Source organism: Phoca vitulina, unplaced genomic scaffold, assembly GCF_004348235.1.
Source record: "Phoca vitulina isolate PV1807 unplaced genomic scaffold, GSC_HSeal_1.0 scaffold59, whole genome shotgun sequence".
Lineage (NCBI taxonomy): Eukaryota > Metazoa > Chordata > Mammalia > Carnivora > Phocidae > Phoca > Phoca vitulina.
This window is the reverse complement of record NW_022589762.1, coordinates 7,615,922-7,629,490: the sequence shown is the minus strand read 5'-3', so window position 1 is coordinate 7,629,490 and position 13,569 is coordinate 7,615,922. Positions and strand designations below refer to the sequence as shown.

Here is a 13,569-nt window from a genome sequence, read left to right as displayed (position 1 = left end):
ACCTGAGCAAAGGACGCAGAAGAGAGCTGTAGAGGTAAGGGGTGAGGGCTTTTGGAGCTTCAGAAAAACGACTACCTGGGAGAGAGAGAGCGAGAGACAGCAAGAGAAAGACCAAGGCAGAAAGAATCACGGAGAGGCCAGGAACAGAAAAGAGGAAGATAAGAGAGATTGGCTGGGGAAAGTAGGTCGGAAGGCTGAGGTGGGAGAAGGGAGCCCCCAGAGGCTGGGCAGACACAGGAACCTTCCCTGGACAGAAGGAGCCAGACTCAGGCTTGCTGCTGACAGGGAGTTTATTTGGACTGAGTTGTGGAGATCTGCGGGCTGCCTGAGCTCCAGGTCAGAGCTTCTCCGGCTCCGGCTCCGGCTCAGGCTCCCCTATCTTGCTCTGAGCCTGAGGTGGGTGAGTCCCATGCTCCAAGGCAGAGAATCTTCTTGGACGCCACTGTGGGAAGACATGGAGGGTGGGTGCGGAGAAGGATGAAGGGAAAGACAATAAGGAGGATACTGAGTGAGTCTATTCTTTTCCAGGCCCCTGCCCTCCCCTTCTGGTCCCAGGCCTTTTCTCAGCCCCTTCAAGCCTCCCTTGGGTCCTTCAAGCACAAGGAGTCCCTGGAGAGGCTTATGAAGAGGGGGGCTCTCAAGGCAGGATGAGGAGTCTGCCTTGCTCATCTTCCCTGAGGAAGGGGTGCCAGACAGCACTCAGAAAACTGAAAAGAGGGGTGCCTGGGTGGCTCAGTCGTTAAGCGTCTGCCTTCAGCTCAGGTCATGATCCCAGGGTCCTGGGATCGAGCCCTGCATCGGGCTCCCTGCTCAGCAGGAAGCCTGCTTTTCCCTCTCCCACTCCCCCTGCTTGTGTTTCCTCTCTCTCTGTGTCTCTCTCTGTCAAATAAATAAAATGTTAAAAAAAAAAAAGAAAAAAAAAGAAAAGAAAACTGAAAAAAGGGGAAGCCAGTGGCCGGTGGGGGCTGAGGGGTATCCCCGGCTCACCTGTCTTCTCCAAAGGTGAAAACCAAAGGCTCCAGTCATCAAAAGGAGCAGAAAGAGGATACCAAGGATGGAAAAGAGAGGGAGATGGCCTGTTTTCAGGGCACCTGGGGCCCTCCCAGAGCGCTGGGCACCTACAGAAGAAGTACAGCATTAGGTACTGGGTCATAGCTGGAAGGGTATCTTGCCACACCCTCGTACATTCCGCAGACAATGAGGCCCAGAGTTGAGGGACTTATCCAGGATCATTAGCTAATGAATGACAGAAGTGGGTTGGGGCCTGGACAAGAGTCGGAGGTTAGAAAGAAAAGATCTGGAATGAGGGTGGGGAGGGGTCTGGAAAGTGGGGTCAAGAGGACTGGTCTCAGACCTGGGCCAGCCGGCTCAGTGAGGTACACCGCTGTCCCGAGAAGCCTCTCTCCCTGGTACACATGGCACTGCCAGGGCTGAGAAAGGAGTCTGGCCTCCTGCATCTCCAGCCAGGGTCCTGGGGAACCTCTCCAAGACTGCTTATCCAGGGGGCTCCACACAAAGTGCTCTCGTCCCGACGCCGGGGTCACCTCACAAAGCAGTTTTCTCAGCTTGCCAGGTAACCCAGAGGATTTGGGAGTCACTGAGAAAATCAGAGGGAAGAGATCTTTGGGGGCCCGACCCCCTTACTTGAAACCATAGATTCAACTCCCCCGTCTCAATCGCCCCGGCACTCAGGCTCTCACCTGGGCTCTGATTGGGTGAGGTTGAGGGGTGGAGATCAGGGTCAGGGCCAAATCAATCTTATCAAGACAAAGCTCCCGGCAGATCCCTCTGCAGCTTAACAGCCTCCAAGCTCTCTACTGCCATCCCGGACTGTTCAAACTCAAACTGGCCCCGAAGGATCACGTAACAAATACCATCTTGGATTCTTTTACACGACTTCCCACTCAAATGTTCAGAAACCCCAAGATCAGTCAGGTGTGTTGCCCCCCTCCCAATACACCTTGCACTTTTTTTGTTTCCATGACTTGGCTCACATCAGTGCCCCCTGCCTTGAGGTGGCCCCTGAATGAACTCTGCCCCCTTTTCTGAATGTTCAGAGAATAGTGAACTGACCCATCCGTCTACAGACAGAGCATCTCAAAGCTGTACCGTGAGAGAGAGGGCCGGTAGGAGGACACCAGTGGTGAAGGGTCTTGAGCTGAGCAGAGTGGTGGAGCCACCTGAGGATTTGGCAACACACACACCCGACCTTAGACCCCGAGGCTGGCACTTCCCAGGCCTGTGATTTGAGAAATTCCTTCCCTACAGGGGCAACAATCTTTCCCAGTGAGCTGTCGTGCAGAGAGCCTGGACAACTAACCGGAAACAGCGGACCCTCAAGAAGACCTAGGACGGACAAAGTTGGGAGGCTTTGTGGGCTGACTGGATGTTGAGGAAACAGGAGGCCAAGTTTCAGGGGAGTGGGATACGGGTGGAGTTACAGACAGAAAGGCTAAGTCAGCAAGAGGACATGTGGTGTGAGGAAAGGATGGGGTTCGGAGTGAGGCTGGGGTGTGGGTATGACATCGAGGGAGAGCTATCCTGGAGCAGGTGGAAAGTCAGCATTGGCCCTTGGGAGATGTATGACCTGTCAGCGTACTCACTGATTCACTCAACCAATGTACATTATTAAGCACCTACTATGAGGTGCTACTGTTTAGTGACCCCAGGTGAATGCTACACACACAGCTGAGCTGCTGTGGCTCCTAGTTACCAATCCATCAACACACGCTTTCCGAGTTTTGGCTTTTTGTTGTTGTTTTTTTTTTTCTGTGTTTGTTTTATACCCTCTTAAAAAAAAACACAAAAAACAAAAAAACAGTCCTTGCTCAGTAAATATTTGCTGACCAAGGGACTGATTTATTAACTCCTCCCAAATCCAAGCCACTTCCTGCAACTTTAAGCCAAGCACTGGTCCCCAAGTAGATGAGGATTCTAGAAATAGAGTCCACCTCTTTTGAACCATTCAAACTTTTGCCACCACTCCTTCTAACTTCTCAGACCCTCCTCCCAATTCAGAGCAGGGGAGTCCCTTAGAGGAGAGTGGAATGTTCACCTAGTGACTCAGGGGAGATTTTCAGTTTCAGTTCTTTATGTGGGGGCGAGAAAAGAGGAGGCCACCAGGGCAGCCTCTGCAACTTGCACACGGTGGCCTTGTATCATGAGGCGGATCTGCCCAGTCTTGGCCCGCCGGCCTGCCCTCCCTGTCCCAGCTCCCCTGCGATGGGAGCTCATCCTTTCCCACCTGGGGCTGACCTGTGATGACTGCCAGAGTGACCGTGGCGCTGAGCTGCTCTCCCTGCAGATGGATGTGGCAGGTGTAGGCCCCAGCCTGGGCCTGGCTCACAGCCTCCAGTTGGAGGGTAAAGTTGCCATGGTCTCCAGCCACCAGGAGGTCAGGGCCTCCCCCGGGAGGGGTCCACTTGGCAGTGAGAGAAGACTGGGTCCCCACACCGGGGGGCAGGCGGCAAGGTAGGTCCACCCTGGAACCTGCTCCAGCATACACCGTCAGAGGCACTGAGGGCTCCAGACCTGGGAAAGAAGGAGAAGCCAAAGTTGAAGTGGAGAGGGGGAGGTACGGAGAGGCTGGAGCACTGGGGCGGCAGGGACAGGAGGCAGAAAAGCAAAGGAGGTGGTCCAGCTCCGAAGAGTGCAAGGGAGCAGAGTAATGTGGATGAACTGAGGATGCTCAGAGCCCCTCATGTGGGCCGGGCCACCAGGAGGCCAAAGGTGGCCCAGTAAGGCTGGATGGCCCAGGGAAAAGCCAGAAGTGGGGAAGGCAGCTGAAAGGTTGCAATGCGAGGTAAAAGGGAGTGGGGCCGTGAGGCCCAGAGCATTCACAGTGGGCGCTAGCTGCCGGAGACCTGGTTTGGGGACCCATAAGTCAGGGGGAGGTGATGGGGGGCAGAGAGGGGTTGTTGTCAAGGGTGAAGGCAGACTGGAGGAGTTACCCAGAACGGTGAGGTTGTACGTGAGGGAGACATTGAAGCCATCTCTGTAGGTGAGAATGCAGCCCCAGGGCCCAGAGTCTGAGGGGCTGACTTGGGGCAGGAAGAGGAAGCTTCCAGCTAAGTGGTGATGGGGGGACTCGTGAACAGGGACTCTGCCCCGGAACCAGTGCACAGAGGCTGGCAGGTCAGGGCGGCTGAAGGAGCAGTTCAAAATGGCCCAGTCGGAGATCCTGCGGGACCCTGGGGGGCTGGCAGTCACTGCTCACGGATAAAGAAGATTTGATTAGCCCCACCGCCAACACTTGTCTTCTCCTCCCCAACCGTCGTCCTCCGACCACCGCCCGCAAACCCCCCTTCCCCAACTCCCACCAGTCCAGTGCCTGGTACCTGGAGGTGCTTAAAATGGATGCTCCGGGATCTCCTGCCTCCCTCCCCTGCACACGCCCCCCGCCCCCCCAGGCCTCCAGTATACTTGGTTGACATGGTCGACCCTTCCCTTTCTCCAGGCCTTGCCTGAGGATCCCCACTCAGCCCACCCCCTGAGCTACAGATGTCTGAAATGAGTCACTCTAGCCTTGCGCTCTCCCCCCAACCCAGGGGTGCCTCCCCTCCTCCATCCTGGCACTCCCAGGTGCGTGGGGGAGGGGAGCTCCAGGGGTGAGACAGTCTCTCCAGAGGGTCCTCTCCCCACACACGTGCTTCTCTGGGGGCGCCCCTTCCACTCTGCTCCCCACCCCTTCCCGCTCCCCTCCCGGGGGCTCTCGGGCGGGGCCCAGGGCGCCTCCCGGGAAGCACAGCCCCTGCCCCGGCCCTTCCTGCCTCCCGGGGCGACAGGGACCGCGGCGCCCCGGCTCCAGCCCCGCTCCCCGCGGCCCGCCCCCACCTACTGGAGGCCTGGCCCACGCGCAGACGGAGGCGGCAGGCGAGGGAGCGGTCCCGGAGGTGCACTGCCGCGCGGTACTCGCCGGCGTCGGCGCGTCGGGCCGGGCGCAGCCACAGCGAGAAGTCCCCGCGCTGGAGGCCGCGCTCGTCCAGCTGCACGCGGGGCTGCAGGGGGGGCCTCCCGCTGCGCAGGCCGCCGGCGGCCAGCATCAGCACCACGTAGCGCCGCGGACCCGGGCCCCGGGCGGAGGGCGCGGCGGGGCGCAGGCTGGGCGCGGGCGCCGGAGGGCCGCTGGGCGGGAGAGAGGGACGGCACTGAGAAATGCGAGGGGGAACAAGCCCGGGGCAAGAGGCGGTCCAACCCCACTTCGAGGATGAGGAAAGACACCCAAAAGGAAGATCTCTGGCCCGCTAACCGTCCTCATCCCCGTCTCCCCTCGGGTCGGGCCAGCGCCACCCACTCTCTGGAGAAGCAGGTGTAGAAGGGATGCAGGTGTGAGGGGAGCAGGCTTCGGAGGAAAGGCAGGAAAGGCGGCGGGGGGAGCTGAGCCTCTGGCTTCAGAGGGACTGACAGCTCAGGGGAGGAGACAGAGGGCTAGCTTGGGCCTGGGGTTATGAGTCTGGATGCCACTGCTGTTGGATGTGGGGGTCCTGTTGCCCAAGTTAGGGGTGCATACCTGTCTGGTAGGTGGTGCCAAGTGACCCCTGCGGTTCGCAGAAGGCTGACATCCTGGAAAGGGGCTGGGGGGCTGCAGGGGAGCTGGGCCGGAGCCCCCTCCTGGGCCCACACCACCCGGACCTCTGTCCCAGACCCTGGAGCCTCCACTGGGGAGGAAAAAAGAGGCCAAGGGGAGGGGCTGTGAGCTAAAAGACTTAGGAGTAGAGAAGGAGCCTCAGTTACCTGAAGGAGAAACGGGGCTGAGGAAGACCTTGGGTTTCTGTCCCTTCCCCACCCAACGGGAAGACTGACAAGAGGCTTTGGGGGCAGAAAGACTGCCCCAAGCAAGGCATTAGAAGAATCCACCCAAGCTAAGGAACTTGGCATCTGTGAGGTCCAGACATCCCTGCTGACCACCCCTCCCCCACCCATGGGTCTGGAGGGCAGCCCTCCCAGAGGGTCAGCCCCGTCTTACCTGGAGCCACCCACGGCAGTTGCAGAAGCAGAAGAACCAGGAACTGAGCCTCCCACATCTCCCTTAGGCCTGGGCCACGCTGAGCCCCCAAAGGGAAGAGGTCAGAAAGAAAGGAGGGACAGATGGACAAAAGAGAGTTCTGCAAAGATATGGGGTGGAGGAAGAGAATCTAGAAGAGGGACAAGGACAGAGACCTGGAGATAGAGGGAAGAACCAATGACCAGAGGGCTGGAATCCAGAGGCAAGCTGGCCAGATCAGGCAGCAGGAGTTGGGGGGGGGGGGGGGAGTCGGGGGGTTCCAGCAAATGGGCAGGGCAGTGGCAGAGAGTAGAGTGGAGGCAAGGTGGCTGTCTTGATCTGGGAGGCAGTTCTGCTGCTCCCAGGGCCCTCAACCCTGTCCTTCTACCTTCCCTCCACCTTCCCCACTTCCCCTCCCCGTTGCCCCCCCCAACACACCCCAAGGCTCACGGTTTCGCTTCGCAGTGGAAAGTCTGAGGGGGTTGATTCCCAGCAGCATTACCCTCCACCTCTGTGGTGGCGCTCCCCTTGTTTATTTCCTCGGTCCTGGGTGTCCCCGCCGACCCCTCCCCCACCCTTCTGACTATTCCTCTTCCCGCGGACCTTCTGCATTCTCTCCAAGCCATTTCTGCCTGGAACTACCTGCTTGCCCACCTCTAAGCTGCTGCTCCAGTCTCAACATTTTCTTGGCAAGCCCTTCCCTTGGTACTCATCTCCTCCCTCATTCCCTTAACCTCCCAGGACTTTCATTTAGCATGAGCCTGCCTCCCCACCCATCCCATGGCTCCTGGGAATAAAGCAGACCTAAAAGATGGTAGGTCTGGGGAGGGGCACCCCAAGTCCTCAGAAAAAGAAAAGCTACATTATATTGAGCCTTCACTATATACTAGTGAAGATACGGGGTGGAGGGACTGTACTGGATACTTTACAGATAGTAACTCATGAAATCTGATATCCCCCATTATACAGATGAAGAAACTGAGGCAACTCAAAGATTAATTGACCAAGGTCAGTTATGGAGTATGAAGCCAAAAGGTGTGTCTGTAGTCCAGACTCTGGGTGAGTTATGGATGTCCTCTCGAAGAATGGTGGGGTCAGTGAGTCACACACACACACACACACACACACACCCGTCCAGTTCAAGACCACTGTGTACTCAGCAGCTTCTCCCAATCCAGAGGTTTTGAACTAACAGGGCAAGGGATATGGAGAAATGCAGAAATCCTGCAACAGAGATCAAACTCAAGAAAAACTGAGACAGAACTAGGGAAGGAAGTCTGACAGAAGGGAACTCTTGCTCCCCACCCCACCCAGCCAGAGGAGCCCAGCCCAGAGAGGTGGAGCATGGGTGCCAAGAACTTGCACCACACCTGGGACCCACAAGAGGCCCTGGACTTCTCCCCTGCCTGACCAAGTGCTCACTTCCTCACTACCAGGTGGAGGACACGTTTGATGCCAGACAACTCTCTCTCCAGGTCCCAGGAGGCTGAGACCCAGGCCTCCCAGCCCTCTCCCACTTCAAGGGCGGGACTTCCTGTTTCTGAGGCTACTTCTTTGCCTGGTTCAGCACAACAAGAGCTGGTAGCTTTCCACTGGGCTCAGCAGTGTCTAGACCTGGTGTGGGCTAGCAGGGAAGTGTGTGTGTGTTCTGCTGGGGAGGAGCATCCCCAAGAATCCAAAACCAGGAAAGAAGTTAGTTCTCAAAGAAGCTGCGAGCTCCGTGTCCACCCCTGGAGTGCTGATCTTGTCTTCTTGAGTGGTGGGTGGTAGGAGAGTACAGCTGCTTTTTTATAGAAGGCAAGGGTCCTCATGGAATGTGACATCTGCCACCCCCCTCCCCCTGCCCCGGGAAAGCAGGAGACAGGTTAAAAACAGAAGCGCGACCGTTTCTTTATTAAATTATACAAAAAGGGGAGGAGAGGGGAGGGGGGCAGCTGTGGGGCTCGGCCCCAACCCTGGCCCCACCCCGGCCTGGCGCTGTCTGAGAGAAGGGGATCTGAGGGAGACCCAGGGATCAGGCAGGGTAGGGATGGACAGGACATGAGGCTGGGATGCAGAGGTGAGGAAGGAGAGGCTACCGGAGGAGGGGTCGGGGAGGGAGGGAGAGAGCAGGGTCAGGGAGAGGAGCGATTGGAGACCAGCTGGGGAGCTCAGATGGAGCAGGTCAAGAGGTGGAACAATGGCAGTGAGGATAGAAGGGGCAGTGTCTGGAGAGGCGGACATGAGAAAGGCTGGGGACAAAGAGGGTGGCAGCTCTGGTGCAGGGTCCAGAGCCAGGAGCCAGGTGAAGAGTGGCTGCACTCGTCTGTTCTCACCCCCACCTCCAGGCCCGGAGGGCCTCCCACCCCCAGCCCATTGGCAGGGGGCTCATGCCGATGCCCCATTTTCTGTCTTCTGCCGCTTGGGATCCGCTTCATCCTGTGGAAGGAGAGCTGGGGTTAGCTGCAAAATGGGAGAGGGACCTCCCCCTGTCCCTGCCCTGCTCCAGCCCCCACCCGTGCACCACAGGGATCCAGGTCCAAGTCCAAAGGGCTCCCAGCCCCTGCTGCATCCCTGACAGCCCCTCAGGCCCCACAACCCAGCCCAAACCTCCTCTTCAGCAGCTCTCTTCAGCGCGGGCCCTTCGTCCTCATCTTCTTCTTCTTCCTCATCTGAGGAGCCAGAAACGGGTCATTGGGGAAGGGCAGGAAGCTCTGGCACAGACCCCCTGTGGTCGCCCTCAGCCCTGCTTCAGGTCTTCAAACCCACCCTGACTCTGTTCCTTTGAGCCCAGCCTCCCCTGCCCCTCCCCACCTTCTTCTTCCCCTTCATCCTCCTCCTCTCCGTCCTCAGCAGTTTCTTCTTCTTCCTCCTCAGCTCCGTTCTCTTCCTCCTGTGGGGACCGGGATGAAGGGGTGAGGGGGTGAGGGGGTGAGGGGCGAGGGAGCGGCGTCAGGCTGGCCGCGTGCCTCCACCACCACCAATGACAGGGGTGCAGGGGCATCGGGACCGAAGGGTGGGAGGGGCCAGAGCGGAGGCAGGACCCAGCCCCCCCCACCCCCAGGTAAGTGGAGGGGAACTCCGAGTATCCTCCACCTGACCCCTCCACACCTCCACCACTTCTTTCTTTCGCTCTTTTCGGCTGGCCTTCTCCTCCACCTTCTCTTTCTTCTCCTTCAGGTCCTGCAAGAGAGAAAGAGGTCACCTTCCTGTCACCACAAATGAGCCGCAGCCGGTCCCTCTTGCCCCGTTCTCCCTCTGCAGTGAGCTTAAGAGGACTGTGAGAAGGAAGGAGTTGGCTACAGCAGCTCAGAGGCAGAAGAGAGGTCCCAGGGTCCGCAAGGCCACAAGGGGGCTGGCACGAGCACCGTCCCCAAGACTCAAGGGAGGAGGGAAAGTGATGAACACAGAGGAATGGACGGCCGACGTCACTGCTCATCACTCCCGTCAAGTTCTCCAAAACCTCACGGGCTGAAGAGTTCAGCTCAGCAAAGCAAATCCCCTCCATCTGCTCGCAGCCCCGATGCCCCACCCCCTCTTGAGGTCCCTCCGCCTTCCTGGCCTGCCCCCTCCCGCTGCCTGCCCTGCTCTGCCTTTTGTCTACCTCTGGGGCCTTTTCCTGAGTACTCTCTCTCCTGGGCATCTCTCCCAGCTTCCCCCTCAGCCTCCTCGAATGCCTTTGTTTCTCTGTCCGTGTGTCCCCCTACTCCTCAGGCTCCTACGTGGCCAAACACGACGGGAACAGGAAGAGCACCCTAGCATGATGCACACCTACTCCAAACCAGTTCGAGTAGTTTCTTCCCCCCTACACCCGGCGGGTGGTGTGGTGTGCCCGTGGTGTGCGCACTGGCATGGTAGAAGGGTAGAAGTAACCATTTCCAGGGGGAATGGCAGTACAGGAGGATAAAGGCAACATGGAAGGGAGAGGGTATTGGCCATGGTAGATGAAGACAAACAAGGTCTGCGTCCGGGCTGGGATGAGATGAGATGGTAGATGGAGAAGGTACCTGTCTGGAGTACCCTCCCTCCTTCACCCCAGGAGCCCAGCGGGCACACCTTTAATGTCCCATTCTGCTATAGCAGACGGGGATGCTCCTGGGTCCCTTCTCTCTGGACACCACACGGGCTCTTCCAGTTTAGATTCCAGTCCTCTTCCCAACCCCCTCCCCAAGCGCCCATGGCAGGCGCCGATCAACTGTGGATGTCCCTGTGTGATCTGATCTGGTGTTGGTGACAACTCTGCGTATCTGATTCCATGTGGATGGAAGTTTTCTGTGTGAGTAGATCACCCTGGAGGGTGTGTCCTTTCTGGACCAGGATCAGGGACAGCAGTAGGGGTTGGTGCAGAATGGTTGACCTGGAGGGACACCCAATTCCCTTCTCCCTTTAAGGGGAACACAGTCCCCTTCTCTGTCCTCATTTCTTGGCCACATGGTCCATAGGGCATTCCTACCACCTGGTGGGCTTTCCCCTGCATGCCGGGCCTGGAGAGCCAGGGGCTGGTCGGCTTCTCTCTGGGGGCCCCAGCACCAGGTCTGTGCTGCCCTGGCCTGAGTTTCCCATCCAGGCTGACAGAGGAAGGGAGGGAGGGAGGGAGAATTCTAGAGCAGGGAGGGAGGGAGCCTACCAGAGACCAAAGTCCAAGGGGCCGGGCCCTCTCCTCCCCTGTCCCGTCCTTCTGGTCACTGTCCTTCCATGATCCCTTTTCCAGGAGGCTATGTGAGCGAGGTCTTGTGCTAAGCAGCTCTCTGGCCTCATTTACTCAACACAGGCCCACACGCTGACACAGGCTGACACCGATTCACACGCCCGGCGACAGAGAAGCGCCCCCGAGATCCGGAGACACATGGCCCGGTGTTTGGGCATTCTGGCACACACTCTCGAGAGCGCACAAGAGGGCAGTGGGGCCTCTCGCACTCACAAAGCAGCAACATGGCTCCAGAACATCCCCGTCTCCACATGCACACATGTAACTGACACGGGCAGTCCCACACACTCGCTGGATTTCAGACATACAAAGACACCTACTCAGCGAAGTCACATGCCACCACACAGCCCACCGGAGGGCCCCACGGCACACCTTATCGTCTCTCACACATAGCCCCTCTCTGCCACTGCCTTTAATCCCGTTGGTGGCCCCCTTTCACTTCGGGGGACCTCTAGGAGACCTCTGTGACCTCCTCAACAACCAACCCCACCCCCCACCAAAGTCGGGCTCCCAGCCCCCAAACGCTGGCCGAATTAATTTCCCAAAGCGATACTCAGCAGGTTCCCTAGGGAAATTAGAGGAAGGCTGGAAGAGAAGCAAGGGCAAAGGGATGGGGCCAGGGAAGGGAGCCGATGAGAGCAAGGACGGCTCGATGCAATGCCATGCAACGCTGAGCTTCAGCTTTCTCGAAAGCGATTCTCGCCCCCTTCATGATTTTTAGGAATCCAAGACTCTTTAAGTGTGTGTGTAGGGGGGGGAGGGGGAGAGGCTGGAGGAGGCTATGGAGAGAAAAGAGAGCTGAAGGCCAATGGGGGAAGAAATGGATACAGACGGAAGGAAAGGAGAGAAGGAGAAAACAGATGGAGGCAGTAGCCGTCCGAGAGAAGCAAGAGGCGGTCGGGCCTCGAGGGGAGGGGCCCGAGAGCAAAGCAGCCTCCCGGGAGAGTCCTGTTTACTCTGGAGGATGTCAAACCGCTTAGCAGAGGAAAGGTGAGGTCAGACTGGAAGGAGAGACGGGGAAACGGGGCGCGGAGAGAGGGAGCGGGGGAGGGGCACGGTAAAGTGAGCCGCGGCGCGCTCCGACGGGAAGCGGACGGGGTAGAGGCGCGCGAGCCGGAGCCGGGGAGGGGTGGGGACGGCGGCGGGGGCCGGGCGCGGGCCGAGCGGCGAGGCCGGAGCCGCGGCGCGCCGCGCTCAGGAAGCTAGAGGGCGCTGGCGGGAGCCGCGCGAAGCGGGGTAGGCAGCGCCGGGCAGGGGAGGGAGGGGGGGGGGAGGGCGGAGTGGGGTCCGCCGGGACCCGGTGCCGGGGCAGCGTGGGGCCGTCGGGGGCGGCGTGGGGCGCCAGACGGTGCGGAGCCCGGGGGTCGCGCGGGGTTCGGGCCGCCGCCGTCCCCGCCCGTACCTTGGCGCTCAACTCGGCCGCTGCCTCCACGCTCTTCTCCGACATGGTGCCGGGGCCGGGGCCGGGGCTGGCGGGGAGCCGGGGTCCCGGGGCCGGGACGGAGGGGCCCTGGACGGCGGAGGGTGGCCGCGGCCGGAACCTGGCGCGGTGGCGGCGGCGGCGGCGACAGCGGCAGCGGCGGCCGCTCAGCAAGCTGGGTCTCTGGAAGAGGCGGCAGAGGCGCGCGGGGTGGGGCGGGGGTGGGTCTGGAGCGGAGACCCGCAGGGCTGCGGCCGTCCGGAGGGCGGGCGGAAGGGCGGTGCGGGCGGTGGCCGGCGCGCTCCGGCCGCGGTCGCTCGGTCCTCGGCTCGCCGCCCCCGCACCAGCAGAGCTGCCGCCGACCAGCCGCTGCCGCCCCCGGGCAGGGAACCCGCTTATAAAGGCGGCGCTGCCCGACGGGAGGGGCTTCCCAGGGGTGGGGCTGGCGGGAGCGGGGAGGAGAGGAGAGGGGAGGGGGATGAAAGCGGAGGTTGGCGAGGTGGGGATAGGAGGATGAAAGCGAGGGGAGGGAGCGTGCGAGAGGCGGGAGGGAGGACAGGACCAGGAGGGGGAAATGGAGAGACTGACGGTCGCGGAGAAGGGAGTGGGGCGAGGAGGTGGGAAGGGGTGGGGTTCCTGCGGGGAGGGACCTCTCCAAATCCCGACCTACTATCTGCGAAAGTGGAGTCTGTCTTTTGGGGGCGGGCTGGAGGGATGGCCAGAATCCTACTGACCCTCCCCACCCCCACCCCCAAGAAACCCTGAGATTTTGCCAAGGGATGGGGTGGGAAAAGCAGATGGAGAGGCCGGGCAGGTATCTGAGAAACCAAAAGCTTAAAGAAGAGGAAGAGGGTGGCGGGGATACTTCCACATCACGCTGGCTTTCCCCTCTCGTCTTGCATCTCCTTTCTCTGGGTGGCCTTAAGAGGGGATGGGAGGGCCAAAAGGGCAACCCACCCTCTGTCCTGCCCGAGGCTGACTTTTGTGAACCCGCCTGGGTTCCTCCCTTCCTGGATCTTTCTGGAGATCTAGAGGAGTCAGAGGCCCTCCAGGCTCCTTCATTCTTTTCCATCTTGGACCGCTCTTATTCGCCCATCTCATCTCACTCGTCTTTGCCTGGTCTTTTTCTCTTCATCCCTGCTCATTCATCTGTACCCAGACCCCTCCCTCACAACCATTTATCCTTCAGGTCTCTCATTCTTCTGTTGCCTCTTCTCCACTTCTCATTCCCTTCTTCAGCCCTTCCATCTCTGATCTCCTTCCCCCCTGTCCGGGACCACACTGTTCCTGTATCATCCGAGTCTGACACCTGGCCCTATACCCTTCGAAGATTTCCCCCAATTCTTCTCTTCAGGTCCTGATTGATCTTCTACGTTTTCCCTCTCTTTGCTTTTCTCTTTCCTCTGCTGCCATCTTCCCCAGCCTTTCTGGATTGTATTTGCCTCCTTTGCAAGGTCTGGAGTTCCAGCCCCACCCCGT

The 13,569-nt window shown here is 59.5% G+C and overlaps 2 protein-coding genes across 2 annotated transcripts; both read right to left on the bottom strand.

Moving 5' to 3' along the window:
* Window positions 1-284: 284 nt before the first annotated feature.
* On the bottom strand, window positions 285-6,092 carry LAG3 (lymphocyte activating 3). The gene is made up of 8 exons (XM_032391061.1): window positions 5,966-6,092; window positions 5,510-5,657; window positions 4,838-5,124; window positions 3,951-4,208; window positions 3,256-3,531; window positions 1,355-1,597; window positions 988-1,118; window positions 285-442 (listed from the first exon to the last, which is right to left on the bottom strand). The coding sequence occupies exons 1-8, from the start codon at window positions 6,021-6,023 to the stop codon at window positions 338-340; spliced, it is 1,506 nt and encodes a 501-aa protein (XP_032246952.1). The 5' UTR covers window positions 6,024-6,092; the 3' UTR covers window positions 285-337.
* Window positions 6,093-7,888: 1,796 nt separating this feature from the next.
* On the bottom strand, window positions 7,889-13,225 carry PTMS (parathymosin). Its single transcript, XM_032390752.1, has 6 exons — window positions 13,197-13,225; window positions 12,073-12,532; window positions 9,074-9,145; window positions 8,777-8,855; window positions 8,573-8,634; window positions 7,889-8,401 (listed from the first exon to the last, which is right to left on the bottom strand). Exons 1-6 carry the CDS (start codon window positions 13,223-13,225, stop codon window positions 8,351-8,353), a joined length of 753 nt encoding a protein of 250 aa, XP_032246643.1. The 3' UTR covers window positions 7,889-8,350.
* Window positions 13,226-13,569: the final 344 nt, after the last annotated feature.